At 39.0% G+C, this 23,766-nt stretch overlaps 2 protein-coding genes across 12 annotated transcripts in view; one reads left to right on the forward strand and one right to left on the reverse strand.

Moving 5' to 3' along the window:
• glis1a (GLIS family zinc finger 1a) overlaps positions 1 to 7,911 on the reverse strand; it is a 65,947-nt gene extending 58,036 nt beyond the window's left edge. Inside the window, exon 1 of the mRNA XM_080861675.1 lies at positions 7,679 to 7,911. The gene's annotated coding sequence lies outside the window, so the exon portion shown is untranslated. The remainder of the gene's footprint in view (positions 1 to 7,678) is intronic.
• A 5,212-nt stretch (positions 7,912 to 13,123) lies between these two features.
• LOC308412849 (heterogeneous nuclear ribonucleoprotein C) lies at positions 13,124 to 23,494 on the forward strand. Of its 11 annotated transcripts, none has more exons than XM_080907477.1 (10): positions 13,124 to 13,317; positions 16,078 to 16,186; positions 17,705 to 17,973; positions 19,299 to 19,371; positions 19,565 to 19,621; positions 19,711 to 19,743; positions 19,871 to 20,040; positions 20,531 to 20,644; positions 20,940 to 21,103; positions 22,874 to 23,494. In XM_080907477.1, the coding sequence occupies exons 2-10, from the start codon at positions 16,182 to 16,184 to the stop codon at positions 22,976 to 22,978; spliced, it is 990 nt and encodes a 329-aa protein (XP_080763603.1). In that variant the 5' UTR covers positions 13,124 to 13,317; positions 16,078 to 16,181; the 3' UTR covers positions 22,979 to 23,494. The 11 variants fall into 11 exon arrangements, with proteins under 11 accessions (XP_080763603.1, XP_080763599.1, XP_080763604.1 ...); XM_080907478.1 differs by having other exon boundaries at positions 13,126 to 13,317; positions 19,568 to 19,621; positions 20,937 to 21,103; XM_080907479.1 differs by having other exon boundaries at positions 13,126 to 13,317; positions 19,568 to 19,621; positions 19,714 to 19,743; positions 20,937 to 21,103.
• The last annotated feature ends 272 nt before the right edge of the window (positions 23,495 to 23,766 follow it).

A 23,766-nucleotide genomic window follows, 5' to 3' on the forward strand; every position in this document is an offset into this window, starting at 1 on the left:
CTCAGCGTCTTTTACTTTACATTTTGACTGCACAATTGTGAGCTTTTTGTTATGCACAAAAACAACATTGTTTTATTTTATTTATAGAGCATTATTATTTAATAAATGCTGATAATTTATTTCTGAGTAATTTTTCATGTACATCTACGCTGTATGTTAGTAAAAGTGCCTGTGTGACATCTGGGACACAGCTTTGACTAAGAACTCTCTTTCTGTTCTTACTTTATGGCTTAAAAAATATATATCGAGATATATATCGTATATCACCATCCAACTAAAGAATATCGAGATATGAATTTTGGACCATATCGCCCAGCCTACCTGATTATTGCTGCTGACCACGTCCAATCCTTTTAACGAACCCATCTTCTGTTGACTGTTTACATTAGGATAATGCATGACGTCACAAAGTCCAAATCATGTCACAAAGATCATTGTACTAAAAATGCCTCCACAATCCAATAGAGCACCTTAACTAAGTCTGCTCTCAGATTGGGACATGCTAGCTTTTCCTGGCAGGACTTTTTGATGACGTTTCTCCTCAACTTTTTACTGGTTCGACGCCGATGGAAGCTTATTTCCACCACTGAGAAGAGAAAAAAAATAGGCTGCTGCCCCCATGATAATGGGTTTTGATAACGGGCGACCGTGGCTCAGGGGGTTTGGAATCGCATCTGTAACCGGAAGGTCGCCGGTTCGATCCCTGGGCTCTCTGTCCTGGTCGTTGTGCCCTTGGGCAAGACACTTTACTCTACTTGCCTACTGGTGTTGGCCAGAGGGGCCGATGGCGCGATATGGCAGCCTCGCTTCTGTCAGTCTGCCCCAGGGCAGCTGTGGCTACAACTGTAGCTTGCCTCCACCAGTGTATGAATGTGAGAGTGAATGAATAGTGGTATTGTAAAGCGCTTTGGGTGCCTTGAAAAGCGCTTTATAAATCCAATCCATTATTATTATTATTTTCTCAGACGTTTGACTTTGTAAGACAAACTTTTCAGATAATTAACTGAAATTTTTACTTCTGGATGGCAAAAAGAAAAACATTTCAGTTTCCACGGAAATATAGCTAGTAATAATTTCTTACTCTACTTGTGTTTTTAAATGGTAGCTTAAAAAGCTACTGGGTGCATTATTGCCACCTTTTAACTTTAGTAATATGTGAAGCCTAGATTATACTCTGTTGTGGACATGGACAGCTGGAGACTCGATGGCACATCAGTCTTTGAAGTCCACTTGAAGTTTGCTGCCTGGGTGCAACCATAGTTGGTGCACTGTGATGTACATTCTGCGCGGACCACCAACCCACCAACTCCAACTATCTCCAAACTCCAAAATTTACATGACTGGGACCCCAGTGGACTATATAGACCACAGCAGACTCATAGATATGGAAAGCATAAACCCTGCTTTACAGCTTACCAGCTGCTGAGGGGGAAAGGGTTGTACCTGTATCAGTATCTCTTGTACGCCACTACATTTACACTATTTGCTTTATAATAAACCATATTTAAATACTGGGGACCAAATGAATAAAAAAAAAAAGCTTTAATACACAATCCAGTATAGTGTCGAAAGTGATTAAGGCATCGTTTGAGATCATTCACTGTTGCTTTATCTCTTGTTCAAACATTGACATCTAATGCATTTAAATATTTAAGGTATCCAAGTTTCAATCAAGTCCAACACAAAATCAACAAAGCCCAAGGAGGAACCTTTCCCTGCAACACAATCTGGATTCATTTCTAAACCAGAGACACTATAGATACATTCATACACTCCCGCACACATTTAATACATCTGTTTTCATGTGCTGTGAAAATAACCTTGAGCATGAATCTGGGATTTATAATTGTCATTTACAGATAAAGTACCCTCCTTGTATTAACTGGAACTCCTATAATCCCACTAATTCACTGGACTGCGCAAAGAAGAAAAGTTCTGGGAGTTGAAATAATTTCCCAAGTAAACATGATTTAAAAAGACATTTGCCCGCAGTTAATAAACACCAGAAACAATGTTGAAACAGTTACCTCGGATACTTGAAGCGAGTTGTATTACCCAGCTGTGTCACCCTCGGGTGTTGCAAAAGAGAACGCACCTCTGGCCAGGAATAATATTTCTGAACGAAACCAAAATGACTCTGTGCTTTTAGGGCAATAACTGTTAATGTCCGTGAAAGGTATGCAGGGGTTGGGCAGCTGAGAAAAACAAGTGACGACCCATTTCATCAACATGCTCTGTCATAAAACAACAGCTCGAACTAGCATGAGATCGGATGTGACAAATTCAGACTCCAGGCTGTTTTTTCAAAGATGTGGAAACAAATATTTATGTATGAAAAAGCAAATTAAATTCTTGCCTAACACTAATTCATCCCATATGACCCAGGGTTCGCTGCAGAACTCTTAATTAAATACATTAGGTCATCTTTCCCTACGTAATGTAAACACAAGTATTAAGAGGTCTTTCGAAACAAAGCGTATGACTTTGAAAGACCTCTAATGGCCACCAGAGGGAATAGCATTAGCCTTTTTTTTTTCCCCAGCCAAAATCTGATCAGATTTTAGACAAATTTGAATCAGCAGGTTTTTCCCATCAACTGGTTTTACACAAATTTAGAGAAGTGGGTGGAATATTAGATGATCAAAGGAGGAGCAGTAACTGACTGCATTACAACAAACTTATTTCAAGAATTTATTTGCGTTTACAGTTTTGAGGAGATTTTCAAGATCATTTGGGGAAAATGCCACATTAAAAGCAGCTTTGCACAATTTTGGCAACACTCTCCTAGATTGGTTTTCAATTATCTACGTTTTTTTAGCGATTGCCATTTTTCCAGTTGCTGCTTTTAGTTGTTGTGTTTATGTTTAATGTACTTTAGTACTGTTTGTATTAAAATGTTGCATCTTAAAAAGATAAACAAGGACGCATTCTGAATATTAGCTATACATCTTCTGACTTGGCTCAGAAATCAACAGCAGCACATCAGATAAACGAAACGTCAGATAAATAAGTAAACAAACATGCATGAATGCAACTTTTTCCAGTTCTGATACAACACTGACACCTTGACTGAGGGTTCAGTAAGACACACTATGTTACCATAAATGCAATAAAAGCTTCTCTAAAGCGTCAAACCAAACATAGCAATAGTGAAAGTTAGCAAGAGAGCGAAACTAACAAGGAAAGATTTGTCAGTGGAACTTTTCAGTTGTGTCAATTCACTTGACCTTACTTAGCTGACTTAACAGCTTGAGGTTAAATCCCAAAGTGCTGCAAACATACAAATAAAAGCTGTTGCTATAACAAGTGTGAAATAGCTCCAAACTAGCTGCTAGTTTCTACCATGTTGTAGCAGTGGTGTGGGAAGAGTGAAGGAGTAAAACACAGGACGTAATTAAACAGGTCCTGTTTTAAAGCAAGGGATCCGCTAAGTCTATTCTTGTGTTGGAGAACAGACACACAGGACACACAGGACTTAGTGTTTTGAGTTAAGATGGGACTAATGTGAGCTCACCTGGAAATCTACACACCTTTATATAAATAAAGGCTAAAGAACAAGAGTAGATCAACATCGGATCTTAATCCAAAGGCTAGATCGGTGAATCCCCTGTTGGAAAATCTGTCAGTAATGAACTTTTGAAACTGGCTGAGAACAATAAGGATGTCAAAGACGCAATCTAAAATCGTTAATGTATTTTTGCTTTGGGGAACCTTTTTCTTGCCTTTAACATTTTTTTTTTTTAAATATAAAAGGTCAGAAAATAGTAAAGATTGCATCAATATTTCCTGAATCCAAGAGCATCAGTTTCATTCTAAATCTAAGGGCAAAAAAAGAAAAGAAAATACAAAACTGATGGTGACAGCATTAATGACATGACATGACATGAAGAATTGCCCAAGACTTCTGAAAATAATGATGTGTTGTAATTAATAAGTTGTTTTTCCAGTGCATTAATCTCTGCTTTAGGTCTAACATTTAAAACAGCAGCATGAAGTCAGATATTATCACTAAAAAAGACAGCGAGCAAAGATAATAACTCAAGTAATATATTTAAGAGAAAACTGTATTCTTTTTAAAAAAAAAAAAAACCTTGCTGCATTATTAAACATCAAAAACCTGCAAATAAGTAATCTCCCTAACAAACGGAAAAACGAACCGAAACCAATTCCATAACCCATTCAGCAGAGGTAATTAATGATGCCGCTAAACAATTCATTAACCAACATATTTTTCCAACTACAAAGCTTGTTGGTCTCTCAGTTCCTAAGGGAAATGATAACATTTCAATATATACTGGGGATCAGAGGGGGCTTCTCAGGAACTGGGTTACAGCCATGTTGTAACCCAACATAGCTGGACTGGCCATCGGGCATACCGGGCATTTGCCCGGCGGGCCGATGGTGATTTTTCGTTTTTTTTCCGTAACGGTATAAACACTGAAAGGTGGCGGATTGGCCAGATGAAGGGAGATGTGTAAAAATAACTCAGTTGTTTGGTGGTGGCTATTGCGGAGCTTCTACAGATTCAGTAACATTAGCAAGTGGTGGAGGCCAGCAGATACAACACGCTGGCAGGTGGATGACGGAAAGGCAGGAGGAGCAGAGACCCAAGGCGGTGAACTGAACTTTAGGTAAGAAGTTATGACCTGCAGTCTATCTGGGTCAGATATAAACCAAGTTTAGGTGGAGTTTATTTTCGTTATGCTGACTTTTCACAGTCAGTTACAATAGCTCGTACGGCGTACTAGCTAGCATGACGGAGTTTCTATACAGCTGGGCGGGTGCTATGATGTTATTGATGTTGAACTTGTTTTATCTTATTTTATTTATAAGGTTAATTATTAGAGTTTCCAACCGTCCTGTAAAAAACGGAATCGTCTCGTATTCAGAGAAAATATTGCGCGTTTCGTATTGAGGTGAAAAGGAGCACAGTTTGTCCCGGACTTCAGCTACAATGAAAAAGACACAAAGCTGGAGTTATTCTGTCTTTGCTGCACAGCTGCCTCTTCTTCTCTCATTCTCCCCCCTCCCTCTCCTGTTTCTACTTCAATAATGAAACTGATCAATGATCAGCTGATCGGCTTTTCTCTCATTTGTTTATTGCCCACTTTGCGCCAGAAAGAAGAAACCAGCGGATGTCGCACTAAACAACAGCAGCACGTTTAAGCTTGATCAGCTGTTGTTAGAATTTATTTATTATTCATTTCTAGTATCAGCTGATGTTTGCTGGAGCCACAGCTGTAAAAGCTGCTGGTCATGATGTTGGTTTGGTTATCTGGTGAGAGGGAAACATGAAGATGAAACCAGGAGATGTCCTTACTGAATCATCAGAGCTGAACAGGTGATGGAGAAACAGGTTTACCTTTTAGGTGACATGAATGAGTTGAAGGGAAGTTATGAACTGTTTCTGAGAGACAAATAACACCAGGATCCTTTTTATATGTAGCTGACAGCTGGTAACTGTGCAGGGGAAAGTTGTATTCTTTCTCACCTGTCTTTCTATCTCCTTTCACTTTTTAAAGGTTGCCATGTTAGAAAAAATATTTTGCCCTGCCATGCTGTTTATTGATGTGGCAAATGAATGGTTTATGAAAATATATCTAAATCTGTCATCAGTAATCAGTAATGTCATGGTCGGCTGTGTGGCAGGCAGGCAGGAGTGGTGGACCCAAAATGCAGGATTCTCAGGACACGAGGTTTAGACAGAAAATGCAGCTTTATTGCTGGAGCAGAACATCAAGATAAAATAAAACTCACAAAAGCAAACAAAACTCTAAACAGAGATGCAGGAGGACTGGAAATCCTAAACACGCAGCAAGTGAGGGTGAACAGACGTTAACGATGCGACACCGAGTAGGGGAAGACACAGACACTAAATACAAGAGGTGAACGGAGCAAAGAGGAAACAGCTGGGAGACACAGCTGACGTTGATTACACTGACGAGACAGGGAGAGCACAAAGCTGAACGCACTGACAAAGGACACAGACCTACAAAATAAGACAGGAAGCACACGCCAGACAGAGAGACTCGTAAACAGGCATAATGACGTCATGGACAAACAGAGGGACATACGGGCAGAGAAGACTAAGCACAGGCAACCTAAACCAAACATAAGGGCAAGATAACAAAACCTAAACCAGACATAATCATCATCAACATCATCATCAGATAACTAAAGAATCAGAATATAATTGTAATCAAAACAGTATCACCAGAGAATAACCAATCCATAATGCAAAAATAAACCAAAACATAAGAAACTCAAAATGCTGGGTCGACCCGACCCAGGACCGTGACAAGTAATGATCATGTCTCACCTCTAGTCTCCTCTGTCTTAATTTCAGGTTTTCACCATGTGTTCTAGATAGTTTAGGAGGTTAACTCGACCAAGCAGTCTACTTTCGGGTACAGTTTAGAATACCAGAATAGGGAGGATGGTGTAGGTTTAAGTTTATTAGACTGATACATATATACCAACAAGACAGTGTACATCACTGTGACAACAGCGTTTGTTTTCATTCAAAGGCTTTATGGTTTTTCCTATAATACCTGGTGGGCCAGTCTCTAGTCAAAATGCCCGGGCCGATTTTTTGTCCCAGTCCAGCCCTGTAACCCAATGACACATTTTGAATCTGCCGTTTACATTTTGAAAGCGGCAATAGTAAAACAATCCACTAAAACTGAAATGTTATTGTTATTTTCTCTCCCCGGTGAGAAGTTGAGGCGAACATACAGCACAACTGTCAGGCCAAACAAATACTTTAGGTAGAAACAAACCTTGGCTTGCTGCTGATTTCCCGCTCGTAGCACCATGGTCCATGTGAGAACTTGAACAAACAATCTGAGCATCTGGTGAAATAATCTGTGAGTCATCAGTGTTGACCAACAACCTGATCAAACTCCCAAAAGCATATTAAAGTAACTTAGTGGTTTCTGAAAAAGCCAAAAATCTTGTTTATTGCTCCTTTAAGAGTCACATATATAACATTAAATTAAGTTAATAAATTATCAGTGATTCCCCACCTCAATGTACATCTCAAAACCATCAATTCCCAGCACAAGCTGCATGTCAGTGACACCATAAGACTAATGATTAAAACAAGCCTCCTCATCGGTTTGCCTCTCAGTAAGCCAGATTTCCACCCCCTGCGCAGCACTTTTCATTCCAGCTACATTACATAAATCAGCAGACTGCAGAGGAGTGGAAAGGAAAAGTCCCATAAGTAACAGGAGGGAAACTATCACAGGGAACCATTTGGGCATGAGCTCACTATAGTGTATAGCTCTTAATTGCCTTACTCAAATGCTTGTTGCACAATCAGAATAAGTTCTTGTGTAATCCAAGATACAGAGGTAAGATTAGACCTGATAATAACATTTCTTGAGGACAGCGTGGAACTATTTTCTTCCACCCAGCGATGATTTTCCTCACTTATCATAAAACTCCTGACAGGTCACTGTACATTTGCATCCATCATACATCAGCTGGAGTCCATTTACAGAAACTCTTAGTTTTCTGGGGTTTTTTTTTTTTGGGGTGGTGGGGGCTTCGTTAGGAGAAAACACATCATATTGTTTCAAACGTGCTAACGCGTTAAACTCCATGACAGCGAAAAAAATCGTGAAAAAAACTTCATAAAAGTGCAGTAAAGTCACATCAGGCCAGCTGTTCTTACCGTGTGGTGTCCCCTCATCAGCTTGTTGTCAGTAGGTCTTTGCCTCGCGCTGACTGCACGCGGATTGTACTTCCCACTGTCACTGCAGAGCTGTCGGCTCAAGAGCTGCAGCTGCCTAGCTGCCCGCGCGCGCACGCACGAACTCTCTCCCCTCGACGTGAGCTAATATACGTTCATCTGTAAGCATCTGTTACTGCTTTTAAAGCTCTTTCATAATGCTGCATATGAAGCGCTCGTTGAGTCTGTAGTGTTTTAACAGTGAGCAACGAAGTAAAAAAAAAAAAAAAAAGTTTAAAAAAAACGACTTAGACCAGGGGCGTGTCCAGAAGGGGGGTATGTGGTGAGTCTAAATATGATTGGCCCCCAATCTGAGTTAGAGGGAAAATATTAATAAAACAGAGAAACGTTGAAGTGCTTTCATTTTATGTTGTCCTTGCAGCCAGTATGTATGGAAGCTATGGAAGGACTGATTCTTATATAGCGCTTTTCTACTCTCCCAGAGTACTCAAAGCGCTCTATATAACATGCCACATTCACCCAATCACACAAGCACTTTCTCTGTACTTAATGCTTTCTAACTACATTCACACACATTCATATCGGAGAGCAACTTGGGCTTGACATGCAGACTAGAGGAGCCAAGGATCAAACCACCAACCTTCCAATCAGTAGGTGACCTGCACTACCTCCTGATGTACAGCCACCCCATGCCCTCTGTAAGTCAGAATTTCAAGTTAGGTATTTCTAAAGAACTTGGATTTTTGTGTTGTTGAGTTGAAACTTTGAGATGATCACTCAAAAATATCAACATCTAACATTCAAGCATTTATTTTTCATCAAAAGAAACAAAAAAGTTGTTTTTATTTAGAATTTTTTTTTCTATTGTTGTTGGTTTAGAAACTAAAATGAAAAAATAGAGATAAATCTTGAAGTACTATTTTGGGATAGTATTTTTGAAAGAAAAGTTGAAATAATATTTCAAGTTTAATCTCGAACAAGGGTGACAATTATTTTAACTTTTTTCTTGAAATGGCACTTTGATATTTATCTACAAAAATAGATTTTAATCTCAAAAAGAATAATATTAATAAAATTTATATTGTGTGTGGGACAAATTTGGGCTACATCATTGTACTATACTGATCTACTTTATCTGCTCCTGTTTTTAGATATATAAGATAAGAAACTTTACACTGATTGGTAAAATCGGTTTGGGAGTTTGTTGGTGTGGTAAGGATGGAGTTCTTGTAAATAAATTGTCCCTTTTGGCTGATCAAGAACAAAAGGACCACCGTTTTATACTACACTCTCAGACTGCTGTAGCCTGTTTACATTATCTTCAGGTAAATTCACCTATATTTGCTCATGGACAGTGGCTTTACATTTTAAAAGGAAAATACGAGAGCATTTCTTTTTTTTAGGATAAAAAACTGCCCAGGAGTGAGCTGTCTTGGTGGAAGCTTGCACCTTCTACATGTAATATGTTGTATGTGTGAAGTATTGAGTCTTTAGTCATAATTTGGGCATGTATATCACTATAGTCTAGCTATAATATACATAGATTTAAGGCATTTTTTTATATATATAGTCATCGTTTAAATAGAAAGTTTTAACCTTAGTAAACCACACATATGCCGGCTAGTTTCACGTCTGTAGATTTCATGGTTACTATGATTAAAGAAGCTTTAGGTATAATTCATAGTAAACTTACTTCAATCAAATTGGAACATTTGGTAGTTTTAACCAACCTCACAGGGCAAAATCTCTAAACTGCTAATGAGTACTGGGAAAAATGTTTTCCATACATACAAACTGTTTTTATCACTGTATGATTCTGATAGAAGTCCACTTTCTCATTGAAGAATGGCTATTTGATATGTTATCCTCGTGCTAAAGTCAATAGAAGGCATGTTGACTGTAAATCAGTTTATTGATTATTAGCACCTGCAGCACACGGGTCAGAGCAGGACGTTAAATCTAAAGCAGCTCCAGATGTGCTCTAAATAGTTTAAGCCTCTTAAGACAAATGCATCTGTAAAACTATAAGTATGCATAACAGAAAGTTTTATTACGGTTTTTCCCTGTACGGTTTACCACTTTTCCTATATTATAACTGAAAGAGACTTAATATTAAGTTCACATGGCTTCTCTTCACTTTATGATATTTGTATTTCCAGTGGTTTCCCTATAAATTGTGTTGAGTGTGTTTGAGGTGCTTGGTGTTGACCTTACTTTCACCATATTCTGGTTTCTGCTCCGCACAGTTTCCTATATGGTGTCTCTGTCGCTGTCAGGTCTGCATGATTTATACCAGGGTGAAAATTGATGGCACACATTACCATCCCATCACTGCCAGCACTGACATGTAAACTCCCTGCTACTCCAACATTTGTACCAATCACGTCAATACTTGGACACACTGCATAACAGCGTGTCAAACATCTGTCTCGTCCTCACGCTCTTAAGACTTTCATAAATACACAAAAGAGGCAAACAAACAGAAACCTTTCATCTGTGTACATGATCACACAGTAAAACTGCAAGTCAGAGTATGAGTTCTGATTTCTGAGAAGATGCACAGAGCTGTAAACAAGTCCTCTGGGATGGAGCTGCAAACAAAACCAGATGGGCAAAAACAATTCACAAAAGAACGTATTCTCCATGAAAATTTGGGACACAGGGGCTTCGCTGCTAACTAGATGCAGAAAGCAGCTGGTGTTAATCTCTCTTTTTACCATCCCTTCTCTTTAAAGTCATTCAGAAATCTTTTGAAAATGAGAATTAAAGCATTTATTCAGGGTAAAACACAAGTGTTTTATCTGCAGCTCATTTTCATCTCAGAGCAAACAACAAATCACTGGAGATGATGGACTGATGTTCCAACTTGGAGAATTAAGTAGGTTCTCAAATTCACATGCCTTCAAGGCTTTTTCATTGTGGGATATTTGGTATTTTGCGATGAATATAAAAAGATATGCAGGCATTTTGACACTCTGCAACCAGCAATGACTTTAAAAAAAAATCAAATTAATGTAATAAGAGCTCATCATTTAACTCAAATTGGTAAGTGTCTGTCCCATAAATTAAATAATCCCAGCATTTTTGGTATTTCAGATATTTGGTTCACTTTTACTATAAAAATATGCCGATATGCTATCACCTCTCAAGCCCTCTGGAGACACATAATGCATAGATTTTATAGAGCGTGTCCTCAGCGATTTTCTTTCCTCTCTGTATTACTTGACTTTCTTTGTGTTGAGGACCTGTTTCTTCTACATCAGTGTTTTATGTTAAGTTTTATATATATATATATATATATATATATATATATATATATATATATATATATATATATATATGAAACACTTACTGTTTGCAAGGTATAGCAAGAGGTGTTACTTCCTTTTCAAGACTTACAAGCCAAAAGGGTCTAGCAAAAACAGCATACAAGCTAAAAGATTTGGTTGATACACCTCCTCGGTTTGCCTCTACTTTTTTTCTTTGTTTAACCCTTGTGTGGTGTTCGTATTTTTGTTACTCAGCCAGTGTTCATGGGTCTGGTGGACCCGCTAGAGTTTTGGCTTTCCAAATTAACACTATCAAACAATTTTATGTTAAATTACTCAACAGATGTTTACTTCATCCCAATTACAAGACATATGAACAGCAAACATGGTTAATTTTTTCCCTTTACCTTTGTTAGATCACATTTATGAATTAATGTGCTTCTCGTTTTTCTTTTATATAAAATGTTATAAATAAATCAGTTATAATCAAGTGGAGTGAGTGGAAAGACACAACACATTTACACGTGAAAAAATAATTAATTGTTTAATTTTTCTTTTGAAAAAAACTGAACACGGGTCTCACAGACCCGAACACCATACAAGGGTTAAGACGTTGAAAAAAATTGTTGCACAGCACCTGTACACTAGGTGTCCTCAGTGAGCTTTCTATAACAACGGTGGGCAACTTCAGACCTCGAAGGCTGGTGTCCTGCAGGTTTTAGATGTGCCCTTGAACCAACCCAGCTGATTTAAACTGCTAAATGCCCCCCTCAACATGTCCTGACGTTCTCTAGAGGCTGGTAATGAACTGCTTATGTGATTCAGGTGGGTTGACCCAGGGTGAGATCTAAATCCTGCGGGACACCGGCACTCGGGGCCTGGAGTTGCCCACACCTGGTGTATAACCTGACTTTCTTTGTTTCAGGCCTCGTGTCTACACAGCTGTCGCTTTTCTCCACTCACTCTTGTATATGTAAATAAGAAGAGTGGTCAGGTCAATATAACTAATCTTCCACGTTTCCATTTGGGTGTGTTTTCTTTTAATTAAAAAAATAAGTCCCTATTAGTCAGTTCAAAAGAGCCTTTTCACTAATCTCCTAAACCTTTTCTTTTCAACTAACATCACTTTATTAGTTGTGTACCTTCTATTAAGCTCTATTAATTAGCACATTTTGTTTTTAATGTCTACACTTTAATGTGCTGGGTTGAAAGGAGTAAAAAGAACATAGGAGCAGATGTACTACACTTTATAACTAAAGAGTTGCAACCTGCTTGTCCGGTTCTTGAAACATCCCAATAATTATAATCAGTTGTGGTGTTTTTCTAAGCTTATCTGTAATTATCTAAATGTACGCAGAGCTTCTTTGTGGTACATTCTTTCTTCTTGGTAGCAGAGCCTTCATCTGATTAAAAAAATGTTCACCCTCTAAACAGGTAAATCTCTTAATCTGTGCCAAATACTTGTTAAACTCACATTCATCTTTTTATAAATAACAACACTGTCATCTCCTGGCCGGCTGTGGTAATAAACCAGAGGCCTATTGCTATTAGATAAATGTAAGTAAACGGCCCGTTAGACAAATGCGAGAGGCTGTTGAATTAGAAAAGAACTTTATTAAGTCAGAGTTAATCACAGTTACAAAGATGATTCATACTGGTCTAATTGTTAGCCAATGTTTAAAAATAAAAACCACTGAATGTGTTTTCACAGCAAGATAAGCAAAAGTTACTAAACACTGTTCTAACATAAATATCTTGTTTAATATATATTTATCAAATATATATTAACCATATGTTATCAAATATACATTTAATTTATCACATAATCTTTAAAAAGGTGAAAAGAGAAATTAACATAATAAAAATAAACGTTTTAAATAATTCATTTTTTTAACTAGAGGAAAAAAACTAGAAAATTTCTTTGTTATTTTGAATTTAAAAAATTTACTCTTTTGGGTCAAAAAGGGTTTCGTTTGTTTTGTTAAAGGAAGAACTAAAGAAAAATAAACGTATTTAAAGAGTCCTAGTTTTTGGAGATTTTATTCTGAAAAGAGTGCGTAGTGATTTCTCCAAGAAAGAGGGTGAGTATGTTTTATATGTTTAGCTGGAGTGAGAGTGGCGGGGTGCTTCAAATGATGTACCAGTTACCGATTCCGGCCTCCTCGAATTGCACCGCAACAAAAAACAAGCGTCTCCGTCAATGACCGCGCCACCACCGCCTCTATGCGTTAGCTCGGCGGCTAGAAGAAAGCTAGCTAAGGGGGCTGAACCGGGTCTGCTCCAAAAGGACAACCTAAGTAACAAATTGACAGGTTTTACCGAAAGCAAGACATTTTGTTCGTAAAGGTCGTGGTGAGTATTTTGTTCCCAGACATTTTTCATTTTTCCTTCCTTTTTCTTTTCTTTTTGGATTTTTTTCTACGATGCTTTTTGGACAGGACGTAATGTGCTGGCTAGCGAGGTAGCTGGCTTAGCGGCCTCGGAGATGCTCATCCCCTCCAAAAAAAAAGAGCACAAACGCTGGTTGTGGTTTTTAGAAAACACGACGCTTTGGATGCCTCTTAGCAACAGTCTCGTCCACTTTTTTGCAAGTTTGTGTAGCTGTATTTTTTGTAGTGTTTATTGTGAAGACTTTTCTTTTACGGGACTTGCTGGTTTTTGGCACGCTTTTCAGCCAGCTGGCCAGCTAACATTAGCATGTTAATAACCGCGGCAGCAGCAGCATCCTGATGATTGATTACACGTTATCGACTTCAGATTTGTCAGAATTTTGCAGGTTTTGGTTTTTGCAAGACAAAGAGGAACTGGTCTGATGGCTGTATACTTTTTTTTCATGCTTTTTAATTGTTGGTTGGCTAACGTTAGCCATGCTAGCCGGCTTTGATCCCGGAGGCCAGTCAGGGCCTGTGTTTCACTCTGAGGCCTGCTGAAGGCGCTGTCGGGGTCCAAGCGGGTGTGTTGTGGATGGTTTAGGTAATTTTTGATTATCCCTAGACTTTGCTTTTTTTGCTTCGGCTTTGGGTTTTTTTCTGCCCCCTATGGAGTAGTTTTTTTTCCTCGTGTTTTTCCCCCTCCCATAATGAAGAGTGATTTTTATTTTTATTTTTCTTCTTGAGTTTGAACGGTTTGGAGTGCCATTGGCTTAAGTTTTTACATAACGTTACTAATACACATTTGATTAATTAAACATTTCATCTGAACCAGTATTATGGTTGTGTATATGTGTATCAAAAGCAATCCACGCCCTCACATTCACTCCATTTACCCTTTTTATGAGAAAACACAAAGCTTATGGAAAATAAATTTAAACATCACTATTATACAATACTGCGCACAAGTCTCAAACCGCCACTCATTTCTTTATTTCGTGCCAATAATTTATTGAAATGTGTAAATATATAAATTAAAATATGATGTGTATAAATAAAAAAACAAATACAAAAACGTTTTGTAAATTTCAGTTGTTTGGTATGACCACCCTTACCTTTTAACATGGCCTGAGTTCGCTCATGAAAGTTTTCTTGGAATTTCTTTTAAGGAGCTTTCAGGCTTAGTTCTCCGGGCTTCTTTAAGACATTCCCAGAGCCTCTGCAGTGTTTTTATAAATGGCTGTATGCATGCACTGTTGTACCTCCTTTGTGGTTAGATTTAAACCAAAAATTTGAGATTTTGATTAATTACTTCAGAAGACCTGTTGCCCCTGGTTTTCAGTCCAGATTTTGTGTAATTTGGCAAACCTCAGACATTTCCCATCCTTAAACATAGCTTCTCTCTTCTTACACAGACCATTTTTGATAAGGTTTCAGTGAGCACTACATGGATAACCTCTGAGATCCAGTTTCAAGTTTTTGCTGGATTCTCTTTATATATATATATCTAATTTAAGGATATGATTTTCAGATACTGTTCATTTGCTGTAGCACTACACACCATATGGAGATAGGTCAGGTTTTCACTTAATAGTTCTTTGGGAATCACCTGATTGGTGCAAAATGAACTACATTATCCTTTACATTTTCCATAGATTTGCTAAGTTTTCTGTTACTTGAGTTAGGTTCCTTTCCTATGCTTTTGATTTATAAGCCTGGGTTAAGTGGTTTCATAAAGACACAAACAAACATACAAAAAATCCTCTGGAAATGAGTGTAAAAGCTGCCAGTGTCCAGGGAACAACTCTGAAAGACCTTCAGAGATCCTGGGGAACTATTGGTCAAGACTTCTTGGAGGCAAAATATAAAGACATCAGGGGTGGCTCGAGACTTTTCCACAGTACTGTTTGTTATGGCAAAAGCACATTTACACTCTTGATTTCATAATCTCTGAATTTGGTGATTATTAGTAATAATAATGAAATCTCTGGTTACCCTTAAAGCTTCTCTAAATATAATTTTCCCTTTAATTTCCCCCTGCTGCTGATGTAATTCCCAGTTCCAGAGTTTTTATTATAACACTACTTGTGTTTAACAGATTATATACTATATATTTTTGGCTGACCTTTGTATTGTGTCCCTTCACATACGCACCCCCGTGAGTACTAATAAATGGATCTGCCCATATTTGGACTAATAACCTTAGCTTAGATAAATTCCAAATTTTAATATTTCACTGATATGTAAATACCCTGCTCTTCTAGTTTTTACAAGCGGTTCCATCTAAGTCATTGTGAACTTTATGTGTCAGTAATCAGCATTAATTTGTGGTTTGTCTAGGAAATGAAAATAAAAGCAAACGTAGCACAGTGTTTTGAAATTCATCCAGCTTTGCTAAACTTGTTGGCATCTCGGCTGCATCTAGAAATGCAAACAAATGTCTAAGCTACTACACCCATATTTCTTCACACACTAGCAAAGCATATGCGGGCTAAGCCAGTGCACTTTCTGTCGATTGATTGCAGTCCCAGGTATCAATTTGTGTCTGGTTCTGTTCTGTATTCTCACACTTCACCCAGCCTTAGACATTGCAGTAGGTATACATGCATTAGGCTCTACTTGTAGTCTCATACTGGCTAGCTGTCTAACTCATCACTGACTCTTGCACACACTCCAAACAGGTAAGGCTTCGTACAAGATAACCCTGCTCAGCTTGACCGAGGTGTGTTTTCTGTCACCTCAGTATAAGTCGCCAGGGGCGAAGGTGAAGGTCGAGACACCAGCCCAAACTGAACCCAGCCCACAGTCTCAAACATCAGGCAGACGACAGCCCTGCACACAGACGCAATGGAGTGAGTGATGATGAATGAAAACCCCCTCTTCTGTCAGCCAGGGGGTTAATGTTAATGCCACGTAACTGTTTTTATGTTTACTGCCCCTCTCCAGACTTTACACACACTGGGCAATGGGCTTCACACACTTGCTTATATAGTTTACTTAAAATGTTGATTACATATATTCAGTGAGGATTGGGCAGCATTACAGTGCTACAAGAAGCTGTATTTGTATCTACAGCTAAAGCTCTACACCTGTACTGCAGGTTATTAGTTCATTGAAATGAGTCTGGCATAGCTGGGGCTCCATTAACAGGTAAATGAATTATATTAATGGCGAGTGATAGTTATTTTTTTTCTAGTTTCTTTTATTCAAAATCGTGCATTTTAGTTAAATATTTGTTTTACTTTTCTGAAGAAACGCACACCCCTTATTTAATGTATTATGAAAGCACTGACAGGCATACCATAAAATTCAGAAGGAAGAAGGAACAAAGTTGTCATTTTGTTGTTGTTGTCTTTGTGATTATTATGTTTTATTACTCAACCCAGAGCCCCAAGCACTTCAGGCATTAGAATTAGAGATTTCTGGTATGAAACAAATGTCACTACTTCCCACTGGTCTAGCTTTCTGTCATGGGTGTGTGGTTGGAGGTGTTGACTGTAAGCTTTGTGAAGAGGAAGTTTAGTTGCTAAATGTAAATGTTATTGTGAAAATATTTTGCATTAAACCATACAAGATAAACGATAAGCAAAGTCCTTTTAAATTTGATTATGCAGATTTGCAGTTGTTGTTGTCAGATGTTTGTTTGCATGTTTTACAATTTCCTTTTAAACTTTTATATGAAAATTATACGACAGAACTACGTAAAAGTACTAAAACAAATGCTCCTTTGAAAATGATTTAAATGTCTGCTACAGTTAGATTTAGTCCATTGTGAACTTTTTACTTTATAATTTATTTTAGGTGATAAATAACAGGCTTCTCAGTTAGAATGAGCCTTTAGTCGGCACCTAAGCAGGAGGCATACTGCTTACTTTAAAGGCAAAGAGTGGATTTTGGCTTACTTGACAGAAAACAGGGTTTTCTAGCCATTAGATAACAATGTTGTTTGTTAATAAATTAAACCCAGATATTTTGATCAAGATTTGTCTTTGGCTATGCCTAAAAGCCCTTAAGAGGACAATTTGTTTTATATCCAGGAAATCACAGTTGAAGAATCACGTGGTTCGTGGTCTTAGTGCTTGACTTTGTTTCCATCAGTTTGGATTTCTTTTAGATGAAGAGGAAATGATGCAGCTTTTAAATATTAAGTACATGGAAGCTGGTCGGAATCTAATCAGTTTCAAATTTGTAGAATAAGAAAAATTTTTTAGAAAAATGCAGGTAACCAAACTAAATTTCTCAGGAAATCCTGATGAGTCCTTGACACTTTGCTTTGTGACTCGGCAAAAGCAGGATCCATTCAAAGGGTCAGATATTTCTCATCCTGCTACTAAATCGGCTGCATATGTGTCTGTGTGTCTTCCTGACAGTCGTTCGCCCACCTCCTCCAGCCTGATGAGCGCCAGCAACGTCACCAACAAGACCGACCCACGCTCCCTCAATTCGCGGGTCTTTATTGGCAACCTCAACACGCTGCTGGTCACCAAGGCAGATGTCGAGGCCATCTTCTCTAAATACGGCAAGATCGTAGGCTGCTCTGTCCACAAGGGCTATGCCTTTGTGCAATACGCCAATGAGAGGAATGCCCGAGCCGCTGTCGGCGGGGAGGATGGGAGAATGATTGTTGGACAAGTGCTTGGTGAGGGCTCAGTCTCTGAATTTTCATTTAAAAGGATTTTTCTCTTTATTATAGTCTTATTTAACTAAAATAAACTGAACTTCTGAGCTCATTGTTTGAACCTTCTTAGTTTGTTACCACTTTAAACAGTCACTGTTTGTTTGCTGGGGCTGATAAGTGATAAGTTTTTCCCCCACCCTTCTTGACGCAACCTCAAAGACATTTGTGTCTCCTGAGATCAAAGCAGGGATCTTTTGCTTGTTAGGCTTCCTGGTTAGACCCTGGGAGGAGCTAAGATTTAGTCTCATTTGTTTTTACTCAGAAAACTTATGTTGTTAGGCAGGAATCTTAATATGTCCATCTGCCGCCATAAAATATACACACATTTCCCAGTTTAAAAGTTTAACTGCTGGGTGTAAGAGGTTTCTCACTGAGAAGTGAAAAAGTCTACACGCAGTGCAGACTTTGGTGCGTGAGAGCTGGATCACAATTTGCTTTCAGACTAGTCGTCGGTATGCATCCAGTCATTCTGCTGCTCCACAACACTGCGTAATCAATTTGTTTCGTGTGAACAAGTGTGAATGTTTAGGTATAATTTGCTTATTTTAAACAAATGATTTTCAAACATTTCCGCTTAAATGTGGATGTGAATTCATTTTCTCACTACCTGAGAAGATGAGCTGAAATACAGGTTAATGAGGGTCCCTTGGCTGTGAGAATGAAACTGAGATGACTCGTAAGACTCACTCAGTGACAGTAACAATGAAGTCTGATAGTGATAGATTACAATACTCAAGGGATGCAAGAGTGTAATTGCTTTACACGATGTCTCACTGCTCTGAAAAGAAATGAAGGAACTAGACAAGTAAAGTACTTTGATGTTTCTAATTGTATTTCTTCATTTAATCTCCTTTTAAAATGTTTTCAGTGGTAACAGCCGTAGGCACGAGCAAGCCTGAAGTACATTTGAGGGAAAATGTAACATAAAATCCATTTTGTGTTAATTTTGACTCATTTTGACTTGTCAAAAGAAACACCAAACTTCTCACTCACAAATGTGTGCCATTATTATTTGTAAAAGAGAAAGCAGGGAAGTATGTAGTGCCAGCAGCACTATTGTTGACTACAGTACAAAAATATTTATAAATATATTTAATGTTTATATAATATTTAATAAAAGTGTATTCACAGCAAACCTCTAGTAAAAAAAAATTTAACCTTCATCAAACCTGCTATTTTCTGAAGAGAGACTCGTGGCATTGTTAAAAACTTCTAAAGCATTGGTTTCAAGTTATTTGTCCTCTCAATGGGTTTGTGCATTAATGTATAATGTAACTGTCTGGCAGACATCAACCTGGCTGGAGAACCCAAACCGCACAGATCAAAAAGCACCAAACGCTCCGCTGGAGACATGTACAGGTAAGTATCAGCTGCAAACCTGAACAGAAAGCCAGAAATGCCCCCATCACTGTTCTTGATGAGGGCATAAGTGACTTTTGATTTGGCACTAAAGGAAAAACTTGATGTAGTTAGAGAAAAGAAAGAATGCAGTGATACCAACAAGTCTTCATATTTTTCAACACAAGCTTTCTGTTCTTTTGTTCTTCCACAGCAGCAGCAGCAGCTCCTTTGACCTCGATTATGATTTTCAGAGAGATTATTATGACAGGTGAGTAGATCCCTGACGATGGATGAGTGCTTTACACTCACGCACAGTGCCAATCTTTGTTGTTTGTTCATGCTTTGTTGTTTGTTCAGCAGTTCATGCTTGAAGATGTCACTCAAAAATGGGTATGAATGTTATTTGATTAGAAAAAGCAGTAATGCTTCACTTCTACCACTGCTCTGTTCTCACATTCAGCACAGAGTATGTTTATTCATTTTTAAAAAAAATGTAAAACCTCTTGTTTGATAACAGAATGTACTCGTACCCGTCCCGTGTCCCTGCTCCTCCTCCCCCATTGTCACGGGCTGTGATCCCGTCGAAACGCCCGCGGGTCAGCCTTAGTGGAGGAAGCAGCCGGCGGACCAAAAGCAGCTTTTCCTCTTCATCCAAGAGCAGTCAAAGGACTTCCTCATCCAGAACAAGTGAGTCGGCTACCTGGTCCATGCAGCTGTCTGGAACTTCAGCACAACAGTATATTATCCTAAATTCGATCAGTTTCACTGAATACCAAACTGTTGTTGTTGGTGCTGTTATCATCATCAACATCCTGCATAAATCTGCTTTTGTAAAGATTTACAGAGGGTTATTCAGTCAGGCCTACAGACTGGGCAGTGACTGTATGGCCACACAATAACTAACACATGATGCACCAGCACAACCATAAGTACCGGCAGCAATATCGGCCACTTACAAAGGTCTAAATACATTTAATTAGCATCTGGCTTATCAGACTTATTGCTGGCAATACAAACCAAACCCACTGTGTTGTACATTTTCCTAATTACTTTAAACATTGGGCCAAATAATAATCTTTCAGTAACCTTATACACGTCCTTTGATACGGGGGGCAACTGTCAAAATGTACCCTCGTTGTAGAATAAGGCTTTCTAACTCCCCACCCCCATTCCACAGTGAAAGTGGATGAGCTACAGACAATCAAGAGAGAGTTGACGCAGATCAAAAGCAAAGTGGATGACCTCCTGGAGAGCCTGGAGCGTATGGAGAGGGACCATAGCAAGAAGTCAGGTAGGAGGGACACGGCATGTTTTAATGGGGAGTGCTGAGTGAGGTAAAACTCAGCAATAAATGCCTCCGTGTTTAACCAGATGGCCTGTAAATGAAAACCTACAGTACAGAATGATCTCACACATTCTTTTCTCACAGCTGTAATACAGCCTTAATGGCCTGCTTTTGTTGAAAATGAACTATAACAGCCTCTAAAGATTTCTAGCTTTTATTATATTTTTTCCCAGAGTAGCCTTTAAGTTCATTTAATAGAACAGATAACGGGTCATGAATGTACCTTTGTGTTTGGCAGAAGGTAAGAGTATGAAACCAGAGCCAGGAGAGGTGACTTCACCTCCACACCCAAGCAACAAGAAGGATGACAGTTTGAAGAGGGAGAGGGACAACCAGGATATGAATGACTCTGATGAAGAAGAGGACGACGAGGAAGAGGAGGGAGACCTGCTGGAGGAAGAGGAGGTGAGGTTTGCAAATGGTATTCAGAGGGAAAGGAATAAATGAATATGGGGTTTTTTAGGGGGACTTTTTATTCAAATTCAAATTTCAAATCCAGCACTGGACAGACCTGCCATGTGCATCGTGTGGTATCAAGCATCAGACACGTTTGGGATGGGTGAGGGTGGCTGAGTGCGTATCTGTGTCAGTGTACATGCGTGTGTGTATCCGGTGTCCTTTCAACCAGTTAAGCGAAAGTCAGCAGTCCGCAGCCTACGCAGGTGGCCTTGGAAGGATATGTGCGCAGAGACCCACAACAGTCTGATTATCAGGGAGAAGATTTTGTTGTTTTCAGCCAGCCGGCCTGATGGGCCTTTTAGCGACATGGGGAGCCAAATGAGAGAAATTTTGGTTTAGTGCGAACGAGCTGCCTCCAATGCTACAGCCAGTCTAAATGTCCTTCACTGGTCACCAGGTCTGTCAATTTCCCGCTAAGCTTCTCCAAGATCTTATCCATGTGGCGTTCAATAACAACAGTCTGAGTACTCACAGCCCGCCCCATCGCTTCGATCATAGCAGCCAGCCTTGTGGGGTTTTGAACGGCTCTAACCGCTTTCTTCAGTCTTCGATAAGCCAGCTCCGATCGGCAAGAACCCTGTTATTATGGTTCTGAATAGGTAGAAATCTTCTATGTCCTCGATTGACAGTCCCGGGAATCCCAGGCACACGACGCGCCACTTCTAGCACCCATCCAGCGTGTATCCAGCAGGTCCCTCCAGGACATATGGGCTCTCCTTAACCCAGGCTTGCGTTCAGGGGCCAGTGGATCAAATCCATATTCTTTAGGTTTTAGAGAACAAGACTGAGAGACTCTCTGGGATAAAGTTAGACAAGATTACACAAGGGCATAAGAAGCCAAGCAGGAAGAGATGCGTCTGCCTCCATCAGAGCCGACAGCAAATTTTATTTGTAAGAAGAAAGAACTTCATGTCTCAGATTTTCTCAAACTGCTGACATGTGAAGTCATTTTCTGAGAAATTTTATGGCATCGGGTTTTATTCATTCATTCCTCATTACCTTAAAACTGGAATTCATGTGATTTAAGTCCGCTAAGCTACAGTGAGTGCTCACTTGATCCAACTCAAGTCTGTCCCCTTCACCCTCCGAGTTAATGGTTCCATGTGCCATCATGCCTAAGTATCTCTCAAATGGAAGCTTAGAAAAACCAAGTACCAAGTTTTAAATCTCTCTTAATATTCTAAGGAGCTTGGAAAGAAAAGTGACTGGACTTAAGTTGCTTGAAGACATTTTGCCTCTCATCCGAGAAGCGTCTTCAGTTCTAGGGTCAAATAGTGGAGTGTCCCAGATCCACCATTCAACCCTAGAACTGAAGACGCTTCTCAGATGAGAGGCAAAATGTCTTCAAGCAACTTAAGTCCAGTCACTTTTCTTTCCAAGCTCCTTAGACTACGATGACCTGGATGACTGAGCCTTCAGACTCTCTCAATATTAGCGACTGCTACAATATATACTGCTCTTAAAAAGAAATATTAAGAAAATGTCAATCATTTATTGTATTGTGCCTACTGTTTCCGTTTCAGCCAGAAGTTTTCAACATTTCTAAAATGATCCCGATCAATAAGATTTCTTCTTTTTCTCACTACAAGTTATAACAAAAATAGTAATTTATGAAGCAACTGTCACCTAGTGCCACATACAAAAGTTTATTTAAATGAGTTTTTTGAAATATCCGAATACGATTTCTTTTTTCATCACTTATTAAATTGTCTGCAGGTGAAAAGTCAAGAGAGGGATGAGGAGGAAGAGGAAGAGGAGGAAGGCGAGCACGTGGAAGCAGACGATGATGGTGACAGCGTGAATGGAGACGAAGACTCGTAGGCACAGATGACAGCCCCGCATGCGGTGTAGTCGCAGCTTCCAGAAGGACATCGGACTCCTATTTTAACTCTAATATTGTAGATATAGGAAAAAAAACAAAACGTACACACACGCACATAAACACACACATAAGCATGGTGCACACACTCTGTCATAATGTCCCTAAAGGAGATTTTTGTTTGCGTATCTTGCCCGTCATCCGGTACCCCCTATTTACAGGAACTAGTTGTAGGTTTGGGTTTGTTTTTTTTGTTTTTTTTACAGCGTCGTTACTTGTCTTCAAGAGAAGGCACGAGTGTGGACTGGTGATGTTCTCAGAGACGACAGCTCGACGGACATGTCTTAATGTGAGGGCGAAAATTTCTGTTTAAAAAACAAAAACGTTTTTAGCTTCAGTGTGTTTTGTTTTTCTCATCAGTGAATTAGTTTGGCCTTGTCTGTCTGTATGTTACTGTCAGTTTTTATACTATTCAGTTAAACTGTAAAGGAATAAATTGCAATAAAATATTGAATTTGCTTTTGTGTTTTGTTTGGCTCGACATGGATCTTTTGTATTGACACTACAGAGATGTTCCTTATCTGGCTTCACTTAATTCAGATGTCATGAATTCCATTTACATGGTTATCACTTCAGTAAGTAACCCAGGGTTTCCTGGTGTAGTCAGAAGCATTTTCAGCATATTTTCAAAGGGAAGAGGGAACTAAAGTAGAAAAACATGAAGTTGAAAACCATAGTTAAAGCATCAGTGTGAGTGTGGGGGATTGGAAAAAGGTTATACAGTTTTTTA

This window comes from Rhamphochromis sp. 'chilingali' (genome assembly GCF_963969265.1).
Source record: "Rhamphochromis sp. 'chilingali' genome assembly, chromosome: 16".
In the NCBI taxonomy this organism is placed as follows: domain Eukaryota; kingdom Metazoa; phylum Chordata; class Actinopteri; order Cichliformes; family Cichlidae; genus Rhamphochromis; species Rhamphochromis sp. 'chilingali'.